We start from the raw sequence: 13,016 nt of genomic DNA, 5'->3' as shown, positions 1-13,016 counted from the left end.
GACAGGCATCGATCTGGAACGGTAACAGACATCAGCAATGTTGTTTTCACAGTAGCATCGCACTTGAAAGAAGCCTCACAGATGGCGCTATCCTCAAGATATAAGTCCGGAATAAGAACGCCTGCCGCCCAGTGAACCCGTAACATCCAGGGTCCCGGGCTGGCCCCGGAGATTTGCATCCGAGATAAGACCATCAGCCCGTTCTAGCTGATGTAAAGAGCCAGCTTGCGTTAAAGGAGAATCTCCTAGAAGATAGGATATTTGAAGCTGGGGCTGTACTTCCCCAGCGTTCCACTGACTGCTGTCGGCTGTGAGACCATCGCAGTCGGATTCTAGGAACCTTAGGCTCGACGTAAAGCTAGCACGATGGCGGATTTCCGGCGGCGGTCCTCCATTCAGCACGAACCCAATCGGTGCACTCCCATCTCCGTGTGAACCGTGGCCTGAGAATCGCTGACCGGGTGCTTCGGCTCGAAAGCTGTGCGTGGCCGGCGGAGTGAACTCGAATGCGAATTGAGTCTCGTATGAGGCAGAACCATGCAGAGATGTGTGAGAGGTAAAGCTGTTGCTCCTGTCACCGGTAGTCTGGACCGACTGGACGGCTGGCGATGATGACGCTTCGGTAGCAGCTTCATCTCCGCGGCTTACTTTGCTCTTGCGCCTGACTGAAGAGAGTGTGAGCTTATGTATGGCGTGCAAGGGGCGGTGAGATGATCGCCAGCGAGACTGAGACAGGGGAGCTGGGTGTGGATGTGAAGACGGTAGGGGCACATCGAGTCATCCAACAAAGGAAGTCTAGACAAACCTCTCTGGTCCGCCTTGCGGGCTTTATCACCAGCAGCCTTCCTCGCGCTACCGGGCGCGTGCTTGAACCGTAGCGTCGTGTCAAAGTGACATTCAAGATCAGCTTCGACACACGCGCCGCAGCCCGTCGCACCGGGTTGCACGACGCATTTACGGTGACGCCGCCGGCAGGCGTCACAGCAGCGCCGGGGCTTCATGTAGGTCCGGCCAGACCCTCGCTCCCAAACCCAGATCCGTCTCGCCGTTCGGGTGTCATCCGAATCCCGTTCTGTTGAATTAGACTCGATTAAAATGCCAAATTCACTTCGGATTAATCAACTCGAGTGTGAATGGCCGGTTAGTGGGTATTCAACCCCGAGTACCGAGGTAGGCAGACAACAGTGCGATGCTTTCTCGAGATTTTGGGATATGCGGGGGAGACAAAAGATGAATCCCGCGGGTTACATGGCCTTTTGAAGACATGGTCGGGGCTCGGGATCGACACTAGGCGGGGCAGGAAATGCGGGGTGAACCCCGAGCATAAGCATGCAGTACCGCGATTAAAGGTGCGTCACGGGGGTTGCTCCGTGTAAGATCCTGTAGGGTGTTAGTATCATGGTGCCGAGCGAATGGAGGTGGTTTCTGGTGCGATTGTGTGGCCGCTGACCGAGAGAAGGAAGTAATAGTCAGTAGACGCTATCGTCTTTACTTTGTATAAGTCAAGTCACCCACTTCTGGGCACCCCACCCATGTGGGCACCCACAAAACGAAGCTATCGCAACAACACCACCCTTTTCAATTGACTATCGCCGAGGCCCAGATGCAACTATGATACAGCTTTCTGCCTCACTAGGGCAATCAGATGCGCTAGATTCATCTATATCAATTTCAGCATTGCTAGCCTTGATCTGGGCTTGCTGTATATTGCTGATGTTAGTGAACTTAGTGTTAAGGTTGATTTTGATAGTCTTCTTTTTTTTTATTGTAGTGTTGTTGATTTAGGCCTGGAGAAGTTGTATTTAGTGGTAGGTAGTAGCTAGCTAGAAGGATTGCTTTTGGAAGCCTTTTTTGACCTTTCTGAAGAGCTGGCGTTGTGTGGTAATACTTTGATTTAGCTTGCTGAATAAGTCTAGTTGACTATTAAGGTCCTTTATTTTCCTAGGCGTAGACTATGTAATAGCAGATGAAGCAGATGCTTATCCCTCTATATCCTGGGCATCTTAGATACTTTGGGTACCTTGGGTAGCCTTATTAAGTAGTGTTATTAGTGTTATTGCTTTAGGCAGTAATAAAGAGCTTATAAGAGGTTTATTTATAGTAATAGGCTATAGTCTAGTATATTTCTAGTTATTTAGAATATTCTTTTTTATTAGTTTAGTTAAGTGTGTTAGCTAATAATAAAATAAAAAGTATCTCTTATTTATTATAGTTAAATTATTTTATTAGCTAAGGTTAAGCTAGAGCCTTTTGTGATAAGTTGTTTTAATTAGGCTAAAGATTAACTAATCTAGTGGTTAAAGGATATAGGAGGTATATAGCAGCAAGAATAATAGATAGACGTTATTAATATAGTATTACTATATGAATTTTGTTGTTATATAGCTTTTATACTTATCTAGGACTAGTAGTCTAGTTTGATTAGGCTAGGAAAAGGCAGTTTGTAGCAAGAAGACCTTTAATAGTTACTTAATAATAGTCTTATTAGTTATTTATTTATTCTCTGTTATTATAAACTCTTATTTATTATATAGGCTAAGATCTAGAAGAAACTATTACTACTAGACTATTTTGCCCTTATATATTACAAGAGGATATAGTGTTAGGCCTTTAGCTGAGATACACTTAATAATAGATACCTAGGCTTATGATCCAGGCTGCTTTTTCTGTATAGACTTAGTTTTTGTTTTACTTAGTACTAGCCTATTATGCCTTGGCCCTTAAGGATACTAGTCTTATTTATGTTATATCTGTTGGTTAGCTAGATGGCTGATATTGATAGGATCGTAAGATATTTAAACTAGTCCCTGATAATCTTAGTAGATGCCTTATTAACACGTCTAGAATCAATAGATCGACTTCTCTGGACCTTGATAGATAGGTTTCTTTGTACAAAGGCGTCTATCTATCTCTTCCCTAGAGGCTGGGTATTGCCTATGGCATGGAGGATACGCTGGGCAAAAACCTTGACTTGTTGATGCGTTGGCGCAAGCCCAAGGTCAGCCTGTATCTGTACCCAATTAGCCAGCTTAGCCTCCTGACTAACAGAGAGCCGCTGGAGGTCAGTAAATGCGATATCTCTAGGTTGGATACCCTTGAGGCGATTCTGAAGTGTTGACCGAGGGACGCCCTATTTCCTAGATGCTGCCTGGACAGGGACGCCGTTGGCGATATCCCCAAGAGCCTTGCTAACCTCATACTCGGTATATTGACCCATAGGGTATAGAAGAAGGTATCTGCAAAAGATGAAGTGATTTGGATAAGGGATGAAAATGTTGTGATAGTTTGAAGTGGGAGGCTGGTCATGGTGTTGAGGGATTTTTGGGGTGCCCACATGGGTGGGGTGCCCAGAAGTGGGTGACTTGACTTACCATTCTCTCTGTCCCCAACCCAACGGCCCAACGAGAACTGTTGGTAACAGGTAACGAATGGAAGCAGAACCTGACCGTTTCCGATCGGAAACAGGCAAACCAATATCTACTCGGTAACAGACAGACCCGTCGGACGCTTTGAGGTACATATTGACCCAATGGAGGAGCTCTCCAAGTTTGCCGTTGAAACCCACAGCAATTCCAACCTCACCACGAAACTGTACGGGTCCAATGCCATTGTCGTCTAAGGGTCAGAATGAATAAGAAAAATGACGTGTATTATATTGTCACCAAAACCAGCCAATAATCACGAAAACAATAGCCTAGGAAGTCCCCTATCATCGCATCTGACATCTAGGCTCAGATTCTAGCCACAAGGCGCTGTGCTGAAAGCTTTTCGCAGGGAAATGGAAGCGATCCCAATCCAGCACATCTATCAAATCGTTGTTTTAATGATAGATTAAACCATTTCTTCAGAGTAGATCGCATCACACCACATCGAGGTGGCTGATAGCAACGCTAAATAAAATCGGAAAAGATCATAAAACTGAATGGTAAGTCCACTTGACGATTTAGTTTAAGTTCATGGGACTAAAGCTTGTCTTGATGGACAAAATAGCTTAACAACCATGCCATTCGCGTTCTTTCTCTACTGATACTAACTGACGCAAAAGAGATGGTGTTTGGGCTATAGAAAAGCAGTCGAGTTATCGCAAATTTTGCATTCTTACGGCTTTTCCTTGGGATGGTTGGTAATCACGATGGCAGTTGGACATGCGAGTTGTGCCTAGAGTCTTGGCTACTTGCTTCCGCCCTCTTCGCTGCTTCCGTGATCTGATGGAACTACTGGGCCATGAACCCATCAGATCGGTATGCAGTAGCCTTGGACTGTTTTCTACTAAAACATCAATCACCGTCAGGGACGAGGTTATTGGATTCTCTTGTGAGAGGTCTGGTGTTAACAAAGGAGCGCGGATTGAGAACCTTAGCACTCTTGCTCGAGAATCTAATCCTTGACACCGTACCCTTTTTGGTTATCATTGTAGATCTTTCTTGGACGCGTCCCATTTGTTTGCAAGTCGCACCGGTGCCACAAGCTAGTCAGTTAGACCGAATGAATGCCCCTCTTCTACACATCTGTCAAACCTTCGGCTCATGACATTGCCAAGAGGCTGTTGCTATGCTGAACACTGAATTACTGGCTTTTCTTTACAATAACTCATCTCATGAGCCTCGATCGAGCTTCACGTTACGAACACGCTGCTACACATTGCTTCGGGACAAATGACCAACAGAGGGGCCATGATTGGCCCAGTCCGGGTGGACTCGGGAATGCTTACGTAAAAGATATCGCAGTGTCGCCGCTAACCCGTTTCTGGACTAGTGCATCTAGCTCCAAGATCCGCCAGAGGGGCAGATCTGCTTTTACAGGCTTTGACAGAAAGCCATCTCGTTTTCCAGATCTTTCTGGATTTGAGGGGGAAGCCGGGTTCAAGTGAGCGCGACGGTAAAGGCTCTTTTCAGAGAAGCACGTTTCTCACGCGTTCGCGCCGCCGTTGCTCAGTTCTTGCAACCTTCCACTTGAATCCAACACAAGGACAAGAGGAACTGTCATGCATGCGTCGGCAAAATAGTCTCCGAGCGCATTCGGTTCCCGGCAAACAACAAGCCCTACGACGAAACGATACTCGCATCTGAAAAGGCTCATTGCACCACAACGCGCAACATAAGGTTCGATTGAACCTTCGTATCTGCCGTCTCCCGTACCTATTTCCGGTGACGTGGGCAAGGTACAAGGTTTGCCGTCTCTTCCGGCATCAACAAACCCAACCAAGCGCCGAACAAACATCAAGGGCCAATTCATCAGACGCAGCCAAGGAGCCTCACAGGCGTGGGCCGCGCTCCCCACCGACGCGTCACTAACAATCTGCACCAGTCGGCCTAGGGCCTGGGCGTGGCCAGGGCATGACGCTGTCTTTGTCACAGCTGAAATGCAGAGATTTTTGCATACAAGCCACGGACCACAGCTCATAACCACGACTCGGCGCGCGGTCACCCGAGAGAGTCCATCACGGAGGAATCGAGGACCATGCCAGAGGGAGGGAGTCAAAACTGGCTTATCGGCGCTGGGTTTGTCGGCTATCGTGGTGCATCCCCCTCGGAATAGAGCGGGAGCGCTGAGCCCATGGGGTAAGTGGGAGGGCCTATCACTGGTGGCCCCCTCGTGCGATGCGACCATGGGAGGAACCGGGTATTGGAGGAAGCCGTGACGTTTACGCGTGGACGAGAATGCGGGTTGGCGCGGGGGGGATATATGCATTGCCGGCGATACAGCGAAGCAGTTTATCCTCGGGTGCTCATCATGGTCCTGGTGGTTGCCAGTGATACTGCACTGGGCGTCAGCCAAGCAAGTAGTGACCGAGTGGTGATGAGCTGACAGCGACGCTGGGTACTGTACCTCGAGGTATGCTGATATCACTCCTAGGGTGCAAAAGCGTACTGCATTTCCGGAGTGATACCATCAACATCGACAAGTGCAACAAAGGATAGGGCCAAAGTCTCGTCGACCGGGTAGCATCCCCAATCGTCAAACACCAGGAGTCTCCTACCGGCCCTGGCAGACACAAGTGATCCCAAGCCGGATGACTCCCCAGGCGCGCCAAGTGCAAGCCGAGCCCCCCCATGGCCCGTCCCAAGCCAGTTCCAAGGCTCAAGGATCCATCGGGCTCCCAAGGGGGCTCTCACGGCTGGGATAACACTGGCCAATAGCCCGTTAGTGGCCAGAATCTGCTGACGCTTGCTTCAGACTGATTGTCCCCCTGGAGGACTTGGAAGGCTGTGTTCCGCATTTGGCCGAAGCATCGTTCCCGCCCCCGCCCCTAAAAATTCTAGATCCGAAGACGGCCACGCCCTGCTGGGCCCGAGATCGATAGTGGTGTGTGTCTCCCTGCCGCTGCTGCTGCGCGCTCGATTGTCACTGCCCGTATCTATTTAGGTACAAGAGTACCTTGACATCATCATCGCTTGTGATTTTTCCACGCCCCCTTTCAACGACTCTTGACTCAGCTCGTGTGATCCATCTCCGTTTTCATAGCATCCTCTTACGATACCAATCAAACAACACGTTCAAAATCACAGTTTACAGCGTTCCACCACGAAGAGCCATTGTACTTGAGGCCCTGAATTGAGTGGGACTTGGACGGAAACGAGGCCATCATTGAAAAGGAAAAAAGAGACGTCAACCACCTTACCGCCGCCACGATGAACTGTCCCTCGCGCAACGACGACATCACGCTGGAGCATCCCGACTGGAACCAGAACCCGCCCTTTCTCGCCGCCGACCTCACCACCTGCGAGGACCTGAACGGCATCGCCAACGCCCGCGAGCAACGCCGCGCCCGGAGCGGTGCCGGGGATGGGTCCGACGGCCGGGGTGACGAGATGAATTACCAGACGTTACCGCGCGTTTACAACCCGATCGGAGGCGCCCCGTTTCGGGAGGGTGGAACTATGGTAAGTCCCTTTTTTTTTTCCGAGAATGATTCCAAAATGCTACTAAGCTACGATGCACAATATGTGTTCGTCACCGCTCAATGGCTGCACCAACGGAATGGGAAAACAGGTGGCCAGCTGCTGTTGAGCACCTCACCGCCCTCGGTATTCATGTGCAAGCGCCAACACCGACGACGTCTAAACACCACCTCACAACACGAAATGCACATGGGACGCTGACCAACATCATCTTAGGTTTCCACCCCCGAAACAAAAAGGTGCATGGTGGTGACGACCATACACCTCCCCTCTGGGCCTCCGCGCCCCCCGCTCCGCCCTCTGGGGCTGGGTGAGTTGGATCATGTCCGTCCTTGGCTGTTCGGCCATCATCTCTGCTCTCAAGAGCCCCGAGGCTGTTGCTTCGTTCCTCGTTGCATCCAAGCAAACCGCCCAATGTGAGTTTACTCTCTGAATCCTTTGCTTAGCCTTCAGTCATGATATCGCACGCAAACGCACAAACTAATTTCACCCTTCGTCCCACAAACTCTCACATGAACATAAGCTGACGGCACAGCCATCGCCAAACACTCCGCCCGCTCCGTCCGCCGCTCGACCTGCCCGACTGGCGGCCTCGGCAACGAGGACGCCTACAACACGCCCTTCCACGTCGGCGCCCTCTTCATCATCCTCGGCGTCTCCTTCCTCGCCTGCGCCTTCCCCCTCATCGCCTCCGTCACCCCAGGCGTCCGCATCCCTCGCCCCTTTTTCTTCGCCGTACGCCACTTCGGCACCGGCGTCCTTCTCGCTACGGCCTTTGTCCACCTCCTCCCCACGGCCTTCACCCTCCTCGGCAACCCGTGCCTCAGCTCCTTCTGGGTCGAGGACTACCCGCCATGCCGGGCGCCATCGCCCTGGCCGGAATCTTCCTGGTCACCATCATCGAAATGGTCTTCCAACCCGCCCGCCACATGTCCCACGCCCCCGACGACTCCGTCCTCTCGCCGCAGCGTTCGGGATCCGTCGACAACGACGACAACCGTGATCCCGGGCCCTACCTCTCGAGATGGCCCGAGCCGCGGCGCCGCCGGCAGCATGGGCCGCACCCTCTCCCGCATCGGACGGGACGAGCAGCAGGCCGGTGACAGGCTTGCCAAGCGCGTTGACGAGGAGAGCCGCGCCGTGCAGCTCCACGCCAACGGCGTCGTGACCCTCTCCCCCGCGCAGCAACACCAAAAAGGACATTCTGCAGTGCATGATGCTCGAGGTCGGAATCCTGTTCCACTCCGTCTTCATCGGCATGACGCTCAGCGTCTCCGTCGGCCACGAGTTCGTCATCCTCCTCATCGCCATCGCCTTCCACCAGACCTTTGAGGGGCTCGCCCTCGGCTCCCGCATCGCCTCCATCGACTGGCCCAAGGGTAGCCTGCAGCCGTGGATGATGGCCTCGCGTACGGGTGCACCACGCCCATCGGCCAGGCCATCGGGCTCGCGACCCATAGGCTGTACAGCCCGAACTCGGAGTTCGGCCTGATCCTGGTCGGCACGATGAACGCCCTTTCGTCCGGCCTGCTTGTCTTTGCCGCGCTGATTGAGCTGCTCGCCGAGGACTTCCTGTCCGACGAGAGCTGGCGCATCCTTCGGGGCTCCAAGCGCGTCTGGGCCTGCCTGCTCGTCTTCTTTGGCGCGTTCGGCATGAGTCTCGTCGGTGCATGGGCTTAAGTCTGCATGCCAGCTTATACCGGGGACGGGGTAAATGATCCATCGCGTCGAGAGATCTCTGGAGACCTAGACTATTAGTGGTTCCTCGTTCCGTATATTGGATGTTGTCGGCCATCCTGCGGTCTTACTGCGCCTGAAAAGACGCGGTGAGGCGTCCATTCGGAAACCATGACGAGATCATGAAGAGGGAATGGCGCGAGCTGTCTCTTCACGATCCCGTCAACATTGCCGTTCTTTGACAGAGGTGTGCAGTCAGCTGCTGACCTTGGTTTCTATTTAAAGTTGAGATTGCCGATGGCTGTTTGATGGATTATGTTCATTGAGCCACGGCTTGAAAAAGCCGATGGCCCAGGTACCTTGATTGATATTTGTTTCCGCCCATCCATGGGTGTCCGCTCGTTTAAAGTTCCAAAGGCCACAATTAGATCTCGCAGAAAAGATTAGAGGAAGGCATTAAATAAGAATACTTGTTGGAATAACAGCACCAGCTGGTTGTACGACACGCACGACTCAGGGACACACATCATGGCAGAGGGCACAGACTGGATATTCGGCCCTCGGTTATCCATTGAGGGGATCAAAAGTATATTCATGCCGAACTGACTCAGGGACGTACGAGATCATATATCTTGTGTACGAAAGCCAAGTCTTGTAGTTAGGAAGATAATCACGGAAAATACATCTTTGGTTCACCCTAACTTTAACCCGAGTACGATCGTACAAACGGGTTCTCTCAGGAAGAGAGAATCCATTCAACACTGATCAGTGGTTGCTTGGCAATCCGTGCGATTGCTTTGTGCAATCACAGATTAGCAAGAGTGAAGAGACAAGACTTAGGCTTTACGGCCGGGCTACCGGGTAGTCTTGCACTTCGTGCGAGGCGAGAAATCCTCAGGGATACCTAAGGGGTCACGCTAGAAAGTCTCTTGTGCTAAGAAGCCTTAATCCTACCTATTGTCGCCTGCTAAGCTGAACCGGGTAGATAGGATAAAGACGACTTTTGCTTTACTATCGTACAAGACAGATTCCCGTTGTCGCCTGCTAAGCTGAACCGGACGAGAATCTTTATTGTACCGTACGTAGAGTACAAAGTGTGCGCCACGGCACCAAACAAACCAATTTTGACGTCGTACGATACGAAACGACTACCGAACACAACATGGCTTCCCAAGAGGATCCAGAAGACAATCGTCAAAGCCAATATGACAATATTGATGGATACCTGCCAACGTACGAAGAAATAAGTGCAAGGAGCGAAGTCCCACTGCACACGTGGAAGAAGACTGTGAATCCTAGACGCTGGGGAAATCCAGTCGATATTACACAGCACCGTCCGAAGAAGAGATGACTACGTACATTGCGTACATCAACATGGAAATGCTTCATCTTAGGCAATCAAAGGAAAACCTGACAATATCACTGTACGAAGATTTTAACGAATGGTCTACCTTCCAATGGGAAAAGGTCTATCGTGCGTTCAGGCAGAGTTCATACGACTTATTGAGCTAAAGGGATTCCGATTACCGCCAATAAGAAATGTGAATCAACAGCTAGTTGAATTCATCAAGGAGATTGGGAGGAAGTTTGATGAGCAAGAAGAACAGCTTTCTACTCGTACAGCACTTACACCAAGTCGTACGATTACAACAACTCAAACACCTGTTCGAAACCCTGAATCAACTTTACCCCAAAACACAGCTGAACCAACAACAGAGCCAATCGAACCCCCGTACGATACACAGACAACTCAAACATCAATCGTACGAGAGCAGTCACAATCAGCTTCAGGAAACATACCTCCTGGAACAAGATTCACACAGGAGGTTGAGAGTTTTCCACAAATCCAGGGTCGTACAACACCTTTACATCAAGGAGACAGCATCTATGACCTACCACCAAGACGAATAGTCCAGAATGGATTGTGCGAGCCAACTACAATTTCAATCTTCCAAAAGGGATGGAGAAAGGACAGGAATTATACGGGCAAGCCGTACGATATCCTGTACGACAAGGCAAAGGTCTTTATCAGTTTTTGTCGACGCCTCAGGATCACTGAAGACCAATACCATGCAGTATTTCCTGATATCTTGGCTGATCGTGCGGAAGAGTTTTATCTCCATCACATTGGACCAACAAGGAGATGGGACGAGATGTACAACATGTTAGAAATGCATTTTAACACTAACATCAACCACACTCTCTATTGGACAGATTGGACAAGTCTATCCTTCGCACGAGTCAGACAAGACAATCCAGACAAGAATCTGATGGACGTATTAGAGATACTCTTAGACAAGATACCCCTCGTACAACGGGCACTTGGCCCAGGTTTTCAGGGGGAGATTATGCTTCGTACGCAAGTCACCCAAGCGTGCAGAGGTGTACCAGAGCTAGAAACTGCTCTAAGCAATCTTAAAGCACATCACACGTGCGAGCAATTCTTTTCTAGTCTAAGAGCATCACTACAAGTCGCTTTAGACAGGAAGTCTATGTCGCACGACATCAACTTCGTGGATAGAAGGTACTCTAACAACAAGAGTTACCCACGACCATCGTACAATAGACCGTCAGACAACAGAGGATCTTCTCGACAACCTTGGAAAGGTCAACCTTCATCACGACCTAGGTTTAATCGTGCAATATCTAAGAAAAGATGTTTTGTGTGCAAGAAGGAGGGTTGTTGGTCTACGAATCATTCGGACGAAGAACGTAATCGCGCGAAAGACCAATACCTTCAGGCATGCGGTATACTTGAACAAGAACCACAGAGAGATTTTGCCTCGTACCTTCTTGACTTTGAAGGAGAAAACCCAGTGGACGAATCGTGCGATGAGGAGGGAGAATTTACAGGAGATGAAGAGACATCAGCTTTCCTAATGTCTTCTTCATTCTTCCATCGCACGACAGGGGAGGATATCTTTTCATTACCAAAGACGTCAGAGGCCTGTCAATTCTTGTTGCACGATCCTTATATCTCATCGTACCAAGGGGAACTATGGGATACAGGAGCAGCGAAGTTCTCTACTGTAGGGAAACCTCAAGTCCTTGCATACCTACGGGAGAACCCTCGTACGGCAATATCCTGGGGACCAGGATCAGCAAACGTACGATTCGGGGCAAGTGACTCAATCACATCGGTTGGCACTATGGAAATGGAGAATCAGCTTGGAAAGGTTACGTATCACATCCTTGATGCTCCTACTCCGTTCCTGTTTTCATTGTACGATGCAGACAGGTTAGGTGCATATTTCAATAACGTCGACAACGTGATTGTACGGCAGGATGGAAAACCTATCCCAGTCGTACGGAAATGGGGTCACCCATTCTTCAACCTTAGTCGCACAGAGGCCAGCATGTTCTTCACAGAAGGACAACTCCGAAGGCTTCACAGACGATTTGGACATCCTCGTACGGACCGTCTTTACCACCTCCTGAAGAAGGCTGGGCATCACAACATTGACATCAACATTCTAGAAAAGGTCCAGAAGTTTTGTCATCATTGTCAATCGCACGACTCAGCACCAAAGAGGTTTAAGTTCACACTTAAAGACGAAAGCTACTTCAACTATGAGATAGTTGTGGATGTCGTACGACTAAGAGACAAGAACGCCTTACACGTTATCGACACAGAGACAAGCTTCCAAGGAGCCACCTTCCTGAAGTCCTTATCTGCACGAGATACGTGGAATGCACTTTGCAAGTGCTGGATCAGCACGTACGTTGGTCCACCAGACCATATCGTACATGACCCAGGTACAAACTTCGCATCAGCAGAATTCAGGAACTATGCCGACATCATGGGCATATCGTGCGAAGAAATGCCAGTAGAAGCCCACTGGGCAGTAGGCAAGATAGAAAGAGCTCACGCTCCTCTGAGGCGTGCGTACGATATCTTGTATGCTGAGCTTGGGCACAACACGGACGAGGAAACCATCCTCCAGATGGCTGTGAAGGCATTGAACGACACAGCTGGTCCGCACGGCATCGTACCTACACTACTTGTCTTTGGTACATATCCAAGGATTAACAAGGACTCACCTCCATCGCCCGAAATCACCCAAAGGGCAGAAGCAATCCAGAAGGCAATGAAAATGCTTCAGAGCATTCGTGCAGAAGTAGAGATCAATCGTGCGATCAACACCAGAAATGGCCCTAACCTCCAGAGCATACTATCACTACCGATCCAGAGTGAGGTTCTAGTATGGAGAGAAAACAAGGGATGGACTGGACCGTACGAAGTCCAGGCTATAGAAGGCCATACGGTGACAGTCAAGATGGTCAATGGTCCTACACAGTTTCGTGCGACACATGTCAAACCATACCATCAAGACACAGCACAGTCAGATTCAGATATCGCACGACCTATTCCTCAGAAACAGCCAAACAAGAGAGGAAGACCAAAGAAAGGCCAGAGAAGGGCTGTACGACAATCAC

The 13,016-nt window shown here is 50.1% G+C and overlaps 1 protein-coding gene across 1 annotated transcript; it reads left to right on the top strand.

Annotated features, from left to right (window-relative positions):
• Window positions 1-6,632: 6,632 nt before the first annotated feature.
• On the top strand, window positions 6,633-7,103 carry ColSpa_04571 (uncharacterized protein; the record flags this gene model as incomplete). Its single annotated transcript, XM_049270783.1, has 2 exons — window positions 6,633-6,884; window positions 7,002-7,103. 2 exons carry the CDS (start codon window positions 6,633-6,635, stop codon window positions 7,101-7,103), a joined length of 354 nt encoding a protein of 117 aa, XP_049126740.1.
• Between the last annotated feature and the right edge of the window lie 5,913 nt (window positions 7,104-13,016).

This window comes from Colletotrichum spaethianum (assembly GCF_022836535.1).
Source record: "Colletotrichum spaethianum MAFF 239500 DNA, contig09, whole genome shotgun sequence".
Classification (NCBI taxonomy): domain Eukaryota; kingdom Fungi; phylum Ascomycota; class Sordariomycetes; order Glomerellales; family Glomerellaceae; genus Colletotrichum; species Colletotrichum spaethianum.
This window is presented reverse-complemented; position numbering and strand designations above follow the sequence as displayed.